The sequence below is a fragment of the Coregonus lavaretus genome (genome assembly GCF_964263955.1).
Source record: "Coregonus lavaretus genome assembly, chromosome: 23".
Taxonomy (NCBI): Eukaryota; Metazoa; Chordata; class Actinopteri; order Salmoniformes; family Salmonidae; genus Coregonus; species Coregonus lavaretus.
Window position 1 is genome coordinate 32,719,445 of NC_140010.1, and position 15,511 is coordinate 32,734,955.

The following is a 15,511-nucleotide window of genomic DNA, read 5'->3' on the forward strand; positions in this document are numbered from 1 at the left end:
AAAGCTGGGACCGAGAGAATGAAACACAGCTTCTATCTCAAGGCCATCAGACTGTTAAATAGCCATCAGTAGTCGGCTTCCACCTGGTTACATAACCCTGCACCTTAGAGGCTGCTGCCCTATATACATGGACATGGAATCACTGGCCACTTTAATAATGGAACACTAGTCACTCTAGTAAAGCAGTATGTAAACATTATTAATCTCATATGTATATACTGTATTCTATTCTACTGTATTTTAGTCTATGCCACTCCGACATTGCTCATCCTAATATTTATAATATTTATATATTCCTTAATTCCATTATTTTACTTTTAGGTTGTGTGTATTGTTATGCATTGTGAAATATACAGCACTGTTGGAGCTAGAAACACAAGCATTTCGCTACACCCGCAATAACATCTGCTAAACATGTATGTGACAAATACAATTTGATTTGTAAAGATTGCCGCCATTGGACTCTGGAGTAGTGGAAACACATTCTCTGTTGTGATGAATCACGCTTCACCATCTGGCAGTCCGACAGATGAATCTGGGTTTGGCGGATGCCAGGAGAATGCTACCTGCCCGACTGCATAGTGCCAACTGTAAAGTTTGGTGGAGATGGAATGATGGTCTGGGGCTGTTTTTCATTGTTCGGGCTAGGCCCCTTAGTTCCAGTGAAGGGAAATCTTAATGCTACAGCATACAATGACATTCTAGACGATTCTGTGCTTCCAACTTTGTGGCAATAGTTTGGGGAAGGCCCTTTCCTGTTTCAGCATGACAATGCCCCCGTGCACAAAGCAAGGTCCATACAGAAATGTTTTGTCTATCGGTGTGGAAGTACTTGACTGGCCTGCACAGAGCCCTGACCTCAACTCCATCAAACAACTTTGGGATGAAATGGAACGCCGACTGAGAGCCATGCCTAATCACCCAACATCAGTGCCCAACCTCACTAATGCTCTTGTGGCTGAATGGAAGCAAGTCCCTGCAGCAATGTTCCAATATCTATTGGAAAGCCTTCCCAGAAGAGTGGAGGCTGTTATAGCCGCAAAGGGGGAACCAACTCCATATTAATGGCCATGATTTTTAAAATTAGATGTTCAATGAGCAGGCGTCCACATACTTTTGGTCATGTAGTTTATGTGGTATAGACAGTAAAACCTTCATTGACTTTGTTTTCAGTTTTCCAGTAACGCAATTATAAATAAAACTCTCCCACGGTGCTGACTGGGCTATGAAAGCAATTCTTTATTGTTCTGTAAGACAAATCACATTGGGGTCACCAAACTTGAAGGGGGATCGCTATGTTCCTGGAATCGACTCTATATTTTAATGTTATTCAACACCTTAAATCACAGTTAAAACAATGGAAACAAACATTTCAAGACACGCATTCAATGTATTTGTTTCAGTAGTCAGTAATTTCACAATTTCACTTTATTCTTTGTAAAATGCTCAATGTTACTGCATATTTTACCATAGCAAACCTTTTAACAGTTTTATATGTCTGTTCTACTAAATAGAAATGTTATATCCAGGACAGGAACACAATCCAATTTATTCCTACTGTGGTTATTACGAGAGATTTGACTCAATCAAGAAAGCATCACAACCCCAGATTTTTTGTAAGGTCATCATGGACGTTTGCAATATCTCCACTAGTTCCAATCAACAGTTGAAACTTAGGTAGATTTAGGGAGGCAGTGAGAGAATATATACAGAGTTAGAAGACCAGCTGTCTGCAACTTTTAACAGAGCAGTGAATCACCTCAGTGCTGTCTATGGGCGGTGTCGCATTAGCCTGGAAGCCAAGCTGATATGCTTTGGCAAGTGACACTTGGCCAAAGAACAGAACTTTAGCAGAGAAATGTTTCCAGAATTCATACTTCAGTCAAACCATGATGGAAATGTACCTAAAGATGGTAAATCATTAATTTCCCTCCTAACTCCCACAGATAAAGACTTGATCCAATGTCAACATTACGTGTGTACTGAATCTTGAGTCCTGGACTCAGTGGACCCTCTATATCCATCCTTAAAATTGTGATTCTAGCTCATAGGCCTCAACATACATACAGCAATAATGAAAAGATTGTAATATTATGGTATTACACTGCTTGACTCTATTCCTTTATTATTCCATTGAACTTTATATTGATATGTAATTCATAAAGTCACAGAAACTGTGGTGTATTTTCTGTGAATTGTCTCTCTGTGTCCTTTCTTACAGGAGAGAGGAAAATTCTGTTTTCTCCAAACAAGACAAAAACTTTGACAACTTTTCACAAGTAATAAATTGCACTTGTGTAGCCTACAACTTAGTGTGAAAGCTTTGACATCCCTGTCAGCTAGCATGAATATTTATACACGCATTCATTCACACTTTGGTTTGTTGTAATGCAACATGTTGGTTATTTCTCATGTTGGGTCTTTCACTGCACTAACATCTGATTGCATTTTCGCTGTCATCGCTAAATTTATTAAATTACTTTTTGAAAGAGCTCATGCTGTAGTATCAAATGAAATCAATCAGATCTTTACTTTTGCGGTGTGGTTCACCATCACTGAACATCATCTTCTCCAGAGCTGTTCAATTATCCGACCACAAATATATGACAGAAGATGTTGAGAGAGTTTGTGGCAGCAAAATAGGTTATGACATTACTTACCGGCACTTTTGTTTTGGTAACACTAATTACAAGCCTGTAAGCCCCATATGATTTCTAAACAGTTATAGTATTAAGAATGCTGTACTCTGTTATGATTGAGCAAATTAGGTGTGTTACTCTCTCCCTTTCGCTCTCTCGCTCTCTCCCTCCCCTCTCGCTCTCTCCCTCCCCTCTCGCTCTCTCATTCTCTCACGCTCTCATTCTCTCGCTCTCTCATTCTCTCACGCTCTCATTCTCTCACTCACTCAATCTAAGAAAATAACACCCTCCTTATCATGTGCTATGAGTCAGAGTTCCCAAAAGCACAGAGGAGGACCGGACCAGTAGCTATAGCTCACTGCAGGAGAGGAGACAAGCAGAGGCGGTAAGGCTTAATTATTTGTGGAGAAAGTATTCCTAGCAGTGACATTGTAAAGCTGGTTAGTAGTTCATATGTGCCTTAGCGAGCAAAAACATCTGACTATAGATTGGCTGAAGATATGGTTGGATGTGGAGAGACAGGGTGTCTTTGTTTCTTTATACTGTATACCTACAGTGAGGGGAAAAGGTATTTGATCCCCTGCTGATTTTGTACGTTTGCCCACTGACAAAGAAATGATCAGTCTATAATTTTAATGGTATGTTTATTTGAACAGTGAGAGACAGAATAACAACAAAAAAGTCCAGAAAAACGCATGTCAAAAATGTTATAAATTGATTTGCATTTTAATGAGGGAAATAAGTATTTGACCCCCTCTCAATCAGAAAGATTTCCGGCTCCAAGGTGTCTTTTATACAGGTTTTGCCACCAAGTACTAAGTCATGTTTTGCAGAGGGGTCAAATACTTATTTCCCTCATTAAAATGCAAATCAATTTATAACATTTTTGACATGCGTTTTTCTGGATTTTTTGTTGTTATTGTTATTCTGTCTCTCACTGTTCAAATAAACCTACCATTAAAATTATAGACTGATCATGTCTTTGTCAGTGGGCCAACGTACAAAATCAGCAGGGGATCAAATACTTTTTTCCCTCACTGTATGTATGTCATATACTTTCCCCAAATGTGTAGAGTAAATCCAGGTGAATGTACAAGCTTTTATTTATTTATTTGAAGTTTCTTTCCGAAACACTATATCCACCAATTTTTCACATTTATGTTTGTTCATCAAAAATGATGACTTATGAGTACCTTCATGTGTGTGAAATATGACTGTTCACAGATTTATTTATTTATAGATTTTAGATTTTTTGCAAAAACGCTATATACCCATTGTTTAGCTGGAATGGAATGTTCGTATCCTGTATATTTGTACTGTGATATGTGTTTGTCTCACCTAGCTATCTTAAGATGAATGCACTTACTGTAAGTCGCTCTCGACAAAAGCCTACATACAGATCTGTGTTGAATTCTTTAAAAAATATATATATATATACTTATATTGATGTCACAAATTTAGCATTTGCTAATTTATTTATTCAACATGTAGTTATTTGTTACATTTGACTGTGTAAAACCTAGCAGTACTACTTATTTATCTGACTGTGAGGCAGATTTATAGCATTTTGCAAAGAAACATGATTATTTGTCTCTCTGAAATGAAACCATTTAAGTGATAGATTTTAAACAAATACATGTCTGTCTTTTAACAGCCTCATGCCATGATTAGATAGAGGAAAAAACACACCAATCTCTTTCATAATTTCTTTAAACAATAAAAGCTAATTTACCAACATTTCTGAAAATTGATATATAGCGTTTTGGAATGAAACTCTTTATTTTTAGTGTCTGTTATTATTGGTCCAGCACTGGTGAGAACGTCTGGGATGGGCATAACACTCACATACCCTACTGGATGATACACATATTAGAGGTTTCCTATAACATTACATTTTATTTGTTGTTCTTTTAACTCCTCTATGGTACTTATGCTGCTAATGCATTTAGATAGCCATGAGACACAGGAGTTCAACCCCACCTTTCTGCCTGTATGAGTAAGTAGGTAGATTCCACTCACACGATTTACAGTCCGCAATGATTTTGCAACCTCACGAGGTAAAAGACACAACGGAAAGAGCTGGGATGGATTGAGCAAATGGCATTCCAATAGCAGTTGACTGGGTCAGAGTGAGATCCCATAGAGATCACACAGTGTTCAAAGCAAGCAGAGGAAAGAGCAAGGTGATAGTGAAGTGCCTGTGGCCCAACACTTTTTATGTCTCTGGTTTCCATATAATCACTCTCTGCTTGTTGTAATTCTTGCTTTTTATGTCTTGCATTTTATTTTACTGTATCTGTTTTGCTGTAATGCACATTGAGATGTTAAAATGTAAATGCACTTTCATTAAAAAAATTATAATAAGTGCACTATTGAGACAAGCTAACTAGGAGAACCATCCCAGTTATCAGAAAGAATCGAGTATGAAAAGGCTAGTAGATTCATGCTCTACTCTGCATCTCAAAACCACATTTTGTTTTGGGTGTGACAAACCGTTGTCCCCACACATGTTTCACAATGACTCTGGGAAATTGAGGTGTTTACATTCCTTTCTCCTTTCACTTTCAATATATACTGAACAAAAATATAAACGCAACATGTAAAGTGTTGGTCCCATGTGTCATGAGCTGAAATAAAAGATCCCAGAAACACGCACAAAAAGCGTATTTCTCAGAAATGTGCACAAATTTGTTTACGTTCCTGTTAGTGAGCATTTCTCCTTTGCCAAGATAATCCAGCCACCTGAAAGGTGTGGCATATCAAGAAGTTGATTAAACAGCATGATCATTACACAGGTGCACCTTGTGCTGGGGACAATAAAAGACCACACTAAAATGTGCAGTTTTGTCACAACACAATGCCACATATGTCTCAAGTTTTGAGGGAGCGTGCACTTGGCATGCTGACTGCAGGAATGTCCACCAGAGCTGTTGCCAGATAATTGAATGTTCATTTCTCTACCATAAGCTGCCTCAAATGTTGTTTTAGAGAATTTGGCAGTACGTCCAACCGGCCTCACAACCACAGACCACGTGTAACCACGCCAGCCCAGGACCTCCATATTCGGCTTCTTCACCTGCAGAATCATCTGAGACCAGTCACTTGGACAGCTGATGAAACTGTGGGTTTGGACAACCGAAGAATTTCTGCACAAACTGTCAGAAACCGTCTCAGGGAAACTCATCTGCTTTCTCGTCGTCCTCACCAGGGTCTTGACCTTACTGCAGTTAGGTGTCATAACCGATTTCAGTGGGCAAATGCTCACCTTCGATGGCCACTGGCACACTGGAGAAGTGTGCTCTTCACAGATGAATCTCGGTTTCAACTGTACCGGAAAGATGGCAGACAGCATCTATGGCGTCGTGTTGGTGAACAGTTTGCTGATGTCAACGTTGTGAACAGAGTGCCCCATGGTGGCGGTGGGGTTATACATTTACATTTTAGTCATTTAGCAGACGCTCTTATCCAGAGCGACTTACAGTTAGTGCATACATTATTTTTTTTCATACCCCCTGTGGGAATCGAACCCACAACTCTATCAACTGAGCTACATCCCTGCCGGCCATTCCCTCCCCTACCCTGGACGACGCTGGGCCAATTGCACGCCGCCCCATGGGTCTCCCGGTCGCGGCCGGTTACGACAGAGCCTGGATTCGAACCAGGATCTCTAGTGGCACAGCTAGCACTGCGATGCAGTGCCTTAGACCACTGCGCCACTCGGGAGACCTATGGGTTATGGTATGGGCAGGCATAAACTACGGACAACGAACACAATTGCATTTTATCGATGGGCACAAAGACGTGCCGAGATCCTGAGGCCCAATGTCGTGCCATTCATCCGCCGCCATCACCTCATGTTTCAGCATGATAATGCACGGCCCCATGTCACAAGGATTGGAATACAATTCCTGGAAGCTGAAAATGTCCCAGTTCTTCCATGGCCTGCATACTCACCAGACATGTCACCCATTGAGCATGTTTGGGATGCTCTGGATGGACGTGTACAACAGCGTCTTCCAGTTCCAGTTCCCGCCAATATCCAGCAACTTTGCACAGCCGTTGAAGAGGAGTGGGACAACATTCCACAGGCCAAAATCAGCCTGATCAACTCAATGGCTGCATGAGGCAAATGGTGGTCACACCAGATACTGACTGGTTTTCTGATCCACGCCGCTACTTTTTAAAAAAAAAGGTATCTGTGACCAACAGATGCGTATCTGTATTCCCAGTAATGTGAAATCCATAGATTAGGGCCTAATGAATATATTTCAATCGACTGATTTCCTTATATGAACTGTAACTCAGTAAAATCTTTGAAATTGTTGCATGTTGCGTTTATATTTTTGTTCAATGTATTTTGATTTCAATTTGCTGCACAGACCGGGTTGAACATGGTGAATTCCATTAAACACCCTCTGTACTACTGACTCCCAGTGCTCCATCGTAATCTTCCTGCTTTGTCCTACAGATACAGATATCCCTCCACTATGGATCTGACCGAGGAGGATGACTACGATTACCATGACAACCTCACCCTGAACTACAGCTACGAGGACTACCACACTGTGTGTGAGAAGGCTGACGTGCGCTCCTTCGCTGGCCTCTTCCTCCCTGTGGTGTACGCAGCCTGTGTGGTGGTAGGGCTAGCCGGGAACTCCCTGGTGCTAGCCATGTACGCCTACCACAAACGTCTGAGAAGAACCATGACGGAAGTCTTCCTAGCCCACTTGGCCGTAGCCGACCTCCTCCTCCTCCTCACCCTGCCCTTCTGGGCTGCGGACGCGGTGCTGGGCTGGGAGCTGGGCCTGCCTCTCTGTAAGCTGGTCTCGGCCTGCTACGCCATCAACTTCACCTGTTGCATGCTGCTGCTAGCCTGTGTTAGCATAGACCGCTACCTAGCATCTGTTAGAGCGGAGGGCAGGAACCAGGGAAGGCTGGGCAGGGTCTTCACCCGGGCCCACTGTGGAAAGGTCTGCCTAGGAGTGTGGGCTGTGGCTTTCCTCCTGGGTCTTCCAGACCTGCTCTTCTCCACAGTAAGGGAGACCTCTGAGAGGAGGGTCTGCATGGCCGTCTACCCAGCCAGTCTGGCCCTGGAGGTCAAGGCCTGCCTGGAGGTGGTTGAGGTCTTACTGGGGTTCCTGGTTCCTCTCCTGGTTATGATGTGGTGCTACGCCGGCGTGGGGCGTGTGCTGAGGCGGCTGCCCGAGGAGAGCAGGGGCAGGAGGCAGAGAGCTATCCGGGTGTTGCTGGTCGTGGTGGGGGTGTTCGTGGTCACCCAGTTGCCCTATAACGCGGTGAAGATGTGTCGGGCGATAAACTCGGTCTACACACTGGTGACCCACTGTGGTGTGAGTAAGGCCCTTGACCGGGCGGCGCAGGTCACTGAGAGCCTAGCTCTGACTCACTGCTGTCTCAACCCACTACTCTACGTCTTCCTAGGGTCCTCCTTCAGACAGTATGTGTTGAAAGCAGCCAAGGCGTTTGGAGAAAGGACGAGGAGGAGAAGAGGGGTGCAAAGAGAGGATGAAGGAATGGAGATTTCCTTCAACTCTCACAACGCTACCTCTCAGGAAACCAGTACCTTCTCCATATGAGAGAGAAGAGAGAGAGAGAGAGAGAGAGAGAGAGAGAGAGAGAGAGAGAGAGAGAGAGAGAGAGAGAGAGAGAGAGAGAGAGAGGAGAGAGGATCTCTTTGCCTAACACCTTTGTATCACATGAGATTCTAGCACTTCTATAACATGAGCAGTGGTGGAAAAAGTACCCAACTGTCATACTTGAGTAAAAGTATAGATACCTTTTTTAATAGAAAGTTACTCAAGTAAAAGTGAAAGTCAGCCAGTAAAATACTACTTAAGTGAAAGTCTACAAGTATTTGGTTTTAAATATGCTTAAGTATAAAAAGTAACTGTAATTGCTCAAATATACTTAAGTATCAAAAGTAAAGGTATAAATCATTTAAAATTCCTTATCGAGCAAAGTAGACGGGACCATTTTCTTGTTTTTAAAATGTATGGATAGCCAGGGGCACACTCCAACACTCAGACATTATTTACAAAAGATGCATTTGTGGTAAGTGAGTCCGCCAGGCCAGATGCAGTAGGGATGACCACGTGTTCTCTTAATAATTGCTTGAATTTGACAATTTTCCTGTCCTGCTAAGCATTCAAAATTGAACGAGTACTTTTGGTTGTCAGGGGGAAAGTATGGAGTAAAAAGTATGATATTTTCTTTAGGAATGTAGTGAAGTAAAAGTTCTCAAAAATATAACTAGTAAAGTCAAGTACAAATACCCCAAAAAACGATTTCAGTAGTACTTTAAAGTATTTTTACTTAAGTACTTTACACCACTGAGCATGAGGACCTACTCAACCCACCAAAGACACGCCTCCCCTCAAGAAAGCCAATCTGGAAAGACCCACCCAATGACAACTTCAACACAAATCTGACCTGGACACAATGGGAGTTACTGGACCTGACAAATAAGCACCTCCTCCCCACCCCCACACAACAGCCCACTGGTTTCAGCCTCCCCAGGAAGGAGTGATTCACCCTCAATAGGTTCAGGACTGGCCACGGCCCATGCCTCGCCAACCTCCACCAATGGGGCATTAAAGCAAGCCCACTATGTGCATGTGGGGTGGAGCAAACCCTGCACCACATTCTTGAAGTCTGTCCAATTTACAAACTCAGCAGAGGCCTACTCACCCTCAACACAGCAGGACTGGAAGCAATCTCTTGGCTAAGAGATCTGATTCATAGTCTTGCATCAGTGTATTAAGAAGCTATCAGTGCTTTATAACCAGATGCTTTAGTATTGTTAATACTATATATCTGCTGCTATATAATTATTGAGTCCAACCAGGGGAAGGCTAGGGTAAGGGCTAGCCTGGTCCCAGATCAGTTTGTGAATGTGCTGTCATGCCAGCTCCTATTATTATTGTCAAGGGGAAGTGACAAAACCACACAAACAGATGGGATCAGGCTAAGGAGAAGCATTCCAGTTATCAGAAAGGATATAGCATAAAAAACTAGTAGATTCATGCTCTACCCTGCATCTTGAAACCACATTTTGTTTAGACACCAACCCTTGTCGCCAGACATGTGGTTGACAATGACCGCAGGGATAGCGAAGTGTTTACATTCCTGTCTTTTTCTATCAAAACAACAGCAAGTTCCAGACATTAATTCAAGGTAAATTATAGGGGATTATGACCTTGTGTTGCACAGAACACACACACAACCTCAATTGGCCAAGCATGTCAGGGAGGACGCTTGTCAGTGGGGCCAGGGTACATTGTAATCTTATGAGACAAGAAAATGTTTTTTTTTTTTTTTTTGGGGGGGGGACATATCAAATGTAAGCCGGCTACTTGTGCCAATTGCAGTCCTCTGGGATGGGTGGTGCCACTGATTTCAATCTCATTAACTCATTCCTCTACATTTCTGCCAAGACTTAACAAAACAGGTCAATCTTCTCCACTCTCTAATAAAACAGCTGCATATGCTGGGTGGGGCAGCCTGGCCTCAGAGCCATACGAAACATGTTATATGTATTTTTGAGCACCTCCAAGACGTATGATACCTACCAATGGTCTAGTTACTTTAGACAGAAACAAAACTAGGGAGGTTGGTCGGGGAGGATGGGTGGGAGTAATCTGCGACAGTCTAGCAATCCAAAGGTTGCATGTTTTTGAGTCGCTTCAGTGACAAAAGTAGCATCTTAGCTAACCCTTCCCCTAACCCTTATTCTAAACTTAACCCATTTCACCTAACCTGCTACAGAAATATAAAATTTACATAAGTATTCAGCCACCACTATGCTTGAAAATATGGAGAGTAGTACTTAGTAATGTGTTGCACTGGACTTGCCCCAAACATAACACTGTATTCAGGACAAAAAGTGAAGTACTTTGCCAATCTTTTTTGCAGTATTTCTTAAAAATATATTTTTTAATAACACTCTTCGGAGGACAAAAATTGCTTTTTTGTTTTTACAGCTTTTTTGTTACATATACAGACATTTTACATACACATTTTACATACTACATACATGGTACTGTTATATACATCATTCACATTGTGATGGACGTTTTTATGTTTGTGCTTTTCTATTTACCAATTTCTATGTTCTATGTTTGGAACCTCTCCAGCGCGCTGACAATAAACAATGATTCTTTTAAGATTTACTTTGAGTGTCCCTCTGTAAGAATTTCCACGACAACATGACAAAGATATTATATATATATATATATATATATATATATATATTTATATATATATACAGTGGGGAAAAAAAGTATTTAGTCAGCCACAAATTGTGCAAGTTCTCCCACTTAAAAAGATGAGAGAGGCCTGTAATTTTCATCATAGGTACACGTCAAATATGACAGACAAAATGAGAAAAAAAAATCCAGAAAATCACATTCTAGGATTTTTTATGAATTTATTTGCAAATTATGGTGGAAAATAAGTATTTGGTCAATAACAAAAGTTTCTCAATACTTTGTTATATACCCTTTGTTGGCAATGACACAGGTCAAACGTTTTCTGTAAGTCTTCACAAGGTTTTCACACACTGTTGCTGGTATTTCGGCCCATTCCTCCATGCAGATCTCCTCTAGAGCAGTGATGTTTTGGGGCTGTCGCTGGGCAACACAGACTTTCAACTCCCTCCAAAGATTTTCTATAGGGTTGAGATCTGGAGACTGGCTAGGCCACTCCAGGACCTTGAAATGCTTCTTACGAAGTCACTCCTTCGTTGCCCGGGCGGTGTGTTTGGGATCATTGTTATGCTGAGAGACCCAGCCACGTTTCATCTTCAATGCCCTTGCTGATGGAAGGAGGTTTTCACTCAAAATCTCACGATACATGGCCCCATTCATTCTTTCCTTTACATGGATCAGTCGTCCTGGTCCCATTGCAGAAAAACAGCCCCAAAGCATGATGTTTCCACCCCCATGCTTCACAGTAGTTATGGTGATCTTTGGATGCAACTCAGCATTCTTTGTCCTCCAAACACGACGAGTTGAGTTTTTACCAAAAAGTTCTATTTTGGTTTCATCTGACCATATGAGATTCTCCCAATCCTCTTCTGGATCATCTAAATGCACTCTAGCAAACTTCAGACGGGCCTGGACATGTACTGGCTTAAGCAGGATTTGAGTCTCTGGCGGCGTAGTGTGTTACTGATGGTAGGCTTTGTTACTTTGGTCCCAGCTCTCTGCAGGTCATTCACTAGGTCCCCCCGTGTGGTTCTGGGATTTTTGCACACCGTTCTTGTGATAATTTTGACCCCACGGGGTGAGATCTTGCGTGGAGCCCCAGATCGAGGGAGATTATCAGTGGTCTTGTATGTCTTCCATTTCCTAATAATTGCTCCCACAGTTGATTTCTTCAAACCAAGCTGCTTACCTATTGCAGATTCAGTCTTCCCAGCCTGGTGCAGGTCTACAATTTTGTTTCTGGTGTCCTTTGACAGATCTTTGGTCTTGGCCATAGTGGAGTTTGGAGTGTGACTGTTTGAGGTTGTGGACAGGTGTCTTTTATACTGATAACAAGTTCAAACAGGTGCCATTAATACAGGTAACGAGTGGAGGACAGAGGAGCCTCTTAAAGAAGAAGTTACAGGTCTGTGAGAGCCAGAAATCTTGCTTGTTTGTAGGTGACCAAATACTTATTTTCCACCATAATTTGCAAATAAATTCATAAAAAATCCTACAATGTGATTTTCAGGATTTTTTTTTCTCAATTTGTCTGTCATAGTTGACGTGTACCTATGATGAAAATTACAGGCCTCTCTCATTTTTTTTAAGTGGGAGAACTTGCACAATTGGTGGCTGACTAAATACTTTTTTTCCCCACTGTATATATATATATATATATATATATATATATATATATGCTGTATATATACGCAATTAGGCCAGAGGGGGTGTGGTATATGGCCAATATAACACGGCTAAGGGCTGTTCTTATGCACGACGCAACGTGAAGTGCCTGGATACAGCCCTTAGCCGTGGTCGATTGGCCATATACCACAAACACCCGAGGTGCCTTATTGGTATTATAAACTGGTTACCAACGTAATTAGAGCAGTAAAAATAAATGTTATGTCATACCCGTGATATACCACGGGTGTCAGCCAATCAGCATTCATATATATATATATATATATATATATATATATATATATATATATATATAAACATACACACAGTACCAGTCAAAAGTTAGGACACACCTATTAATTCTACATTGTAGTATAATAGTGAAGACATCAAAACTATGAAATAACACATATGGAATCCTGTAGTAACCCAAAAAGTGTTAAACAAATCAAAATATACTTTATATTTGAGATTCTTCAAATAGCCACCCTTTGCCTTGATGACAGCTTTGCGCACGCTTGGCATTCTCTCAACCAGCTTCACCTGGAATGCTTTTCCAACAGTCTTTAAGGAGTTCCCACATATGCTGAGCACTTGTTGGCTGCTTTTCCTTCACTCTGCCATCCGACTCATCCCAAACCATCTCAATTGGGTTTGATTGTGGAGGCCAGGTCATCTGATGCAGCAATCCATCACTCTCCTTCTTGGTAAAATAGCATTTACACAGCCTGGAGGTGTGTTGGGTCATTGTCCTGTTGAAAAACAAATTATAGTCCCACTAAGCCCAAACCAGATGAGATGGCGTATCACTGCAGAATACTGTGGTAGTCATGCTGGTTAAGCAAAGCACCCCCTCACCATAACACCTCCTCCTCCATGCTTTACGGTGGGAAATACACATGCGGAGATCATCTGTTCACCCACACCGCGTCTCACAAAGCCACGGCGGTTGGAACCAAAAATCTCCAATTTGGACTCCAGACCAAAGGACACATTTCCACCGCTCTAATGTCCATCGCTCGTGTTTCATGGCCCAAGCAATTCTCTTCTTCTTATTGGTGTCCTTTCGTAGTGGTTCTTTGCAGCAATTTGACCATGAAGGCCTGATTCACACAGTCTCCTCTGAACAGTTGATGTTGAGATGTGTCTGTTACTTGAACTCTGTGAAGCATTTATTTGGGCTGCAATTTCTGAGGCAGGTAACTCTAATGAACTTATCCTCTGCATCAGAGGTAACTCTGGGTCTTCCATTCCCGTGGCGGTCCTCATGAGAGCCAGTTCCATCATAGTGCTTGATCGTTTTTGCGACTGCACTTGAAGAAACATTCAAAGTTCTTGACATTTTCCACATTGACTGACCTTCATGTCTTAAAGTAATGATGGACTGACGTTTCTCTTTGCTTATTTGAGCTGTTCTTGTCATAATATACAGTGCTATGAAAAAGTATTTGCCCCCTTTCTAATTTTCTCTACTTTTGCATATTCATGGTTCTTTCTATTAAGGCAAGTCGTCCAGGTCCTGAGTCAGCAAAGCATCCCCAAACCATCACACCACCACCACCATGCTTGACCTTTGGTATGATGTTCTTACTGTGGAATGCAGTGTTTGGTTTTCGCCAGGCACAATGGGACCCATCTCGTCCAAAAAGTTGACTCAAGTTTGCCAAAAAGCACCTGGATGATCATCAAGACTCTTGGAAGAACGTTCTATGGACAGATGATTCAAAAGTATAACTTTTTGGATGACATGGTTCCAGTAATGCCTGGCGAAAACCAAACTCTGCATTCCACAGTAAGAACATCATACCAAAGGTCAAGCATGGTGGTGGTGGTGTGATGGTTTGGGGCTGCTTTGCTGCCTCAGGACCTGGACGACTTGCCTTAATAGAAGGAACCATGAATTCTGCTCTGTATCAGAGAATTCTACAGGAGCATGTCAGACCATCCGTCTGTGAGCTGAAGCTGAAGCACAGCTGGGTCATGCAGCAAGACAATGATCCAAAACACACAATCAAGTCTACATGAAAAGTGCTAAAAAGCAACAAATTTGAAGTTTTGGAATGGCCTAGTCAAAGTCCAGTCCTAATCCCAATTGAGATGTTGTGGCAGAACTTGAAACGAGCAGTTCATGCTTGAAAACCCACACGTCACTGAGTTAAAGCAGTTCTGCATGGAAGAGTGGGCCAACATTCCTCCACAGCGACATGAGAGACTGATCAACAACTACAGGAAGCATTTGGTTGGAGTCATTGCAGCTAAAGGTGGCACAAACAGTTATTGAGTGTAAGGGGGCAATTACTTTTTCACACAGGGAAATTGGGTGTTGCATAACTTTGTTTATGAAATAAATGAAATAAATATGTAATTGTTGTGTTATTTGTTCACTTATGTTCCCTTTATCTAATATTAGGTTTTGGTTGAAGATCTGATAACATTCAGTATCACAAATATGCAAAAGTAGAGAAAATTAGGAAAAAAAATCATAGCACTGTAGACTTGGTCTTTTACCAAATAGGGCTATCTTCTGTGTACCCCCCCCCTACCTTGTCACAACACAACTGATTGGTTCAAACGCATTAAGAAGGAAATAAATTATAGGCACACCTGTTAATTGAAATGCATTCCAGGTGACTATCTCATGAAGCTGGTTGAGAGAATGCCAAGAGTGTGCAAAGCTATCATTAAGGCAAAGGGTGGCTATTTGAAGAATCTCAAATATAAAATATATTTTGATTTGTTTAACACTTTTTTGGATACTACATGATTCCATATGTGTTATTTCATAGTTTTGATGTCTTCACTATTATTCTAAAATGTAAAAAATAGTAAAACTTGAATGAGTAGGTGTGTCCAATCTTTTGACTGGTAGTTTATATATATATATATATATATGTATGTATGTATGTATGTATGTATGTATGTATGTATGTATGTATGTATGTATGTATATATATATATGTATTATGTCTACTTCATCATCAGCCC

At 41.5% G+C, this 15,511-nt stretch overlaps 1 protein-coding gene across 1 annotated transcript; it reads left to right on the plus strand.

The window, feature by feature from the left end:
- The first annotated feature begins 2,849 nt into the window (after positions 1-2,849).
- On the plus strand, positions 2,850-8,289 carry ackr4a (atypical chemokine receptor 4a). Its single transcript, XM_084188100.1, has 2 exons — positions 2,850-3,024; positions 7,108-8,289. Exons 1-2 carry the CDS (start codon positions 2,936-2,938, stop codon positions 8,231-8,233), a joined length of 1,215 nt encoding a protein of 404 aa, XP_084044226.1. The 5' UTR covers positions 2,850-2,935; the 3' UTR covers positions 8,234-8,289.
- The last annotated feature ends 7,222 nt before the right edge of the window (positions 8,290-15,511 follow it).

Excerpts from the sequence above, each read along its gene's own strand:
- ackr4a (XM_084188100.1), top strand. The coding sequence starts at position 2,936 with ATGTGCTATGAGTCAGAGTTCCCAAAAGCACAGAGGAGGACCGGACCA. Across the intron at positions 3,025-7,107 it reads AGAGGAGACAAGCAGAGGCG|ATACAGATATCCCTCCACTA; the intron begins GTAAGGCTTAAT and ends TTTGTCCTACAG.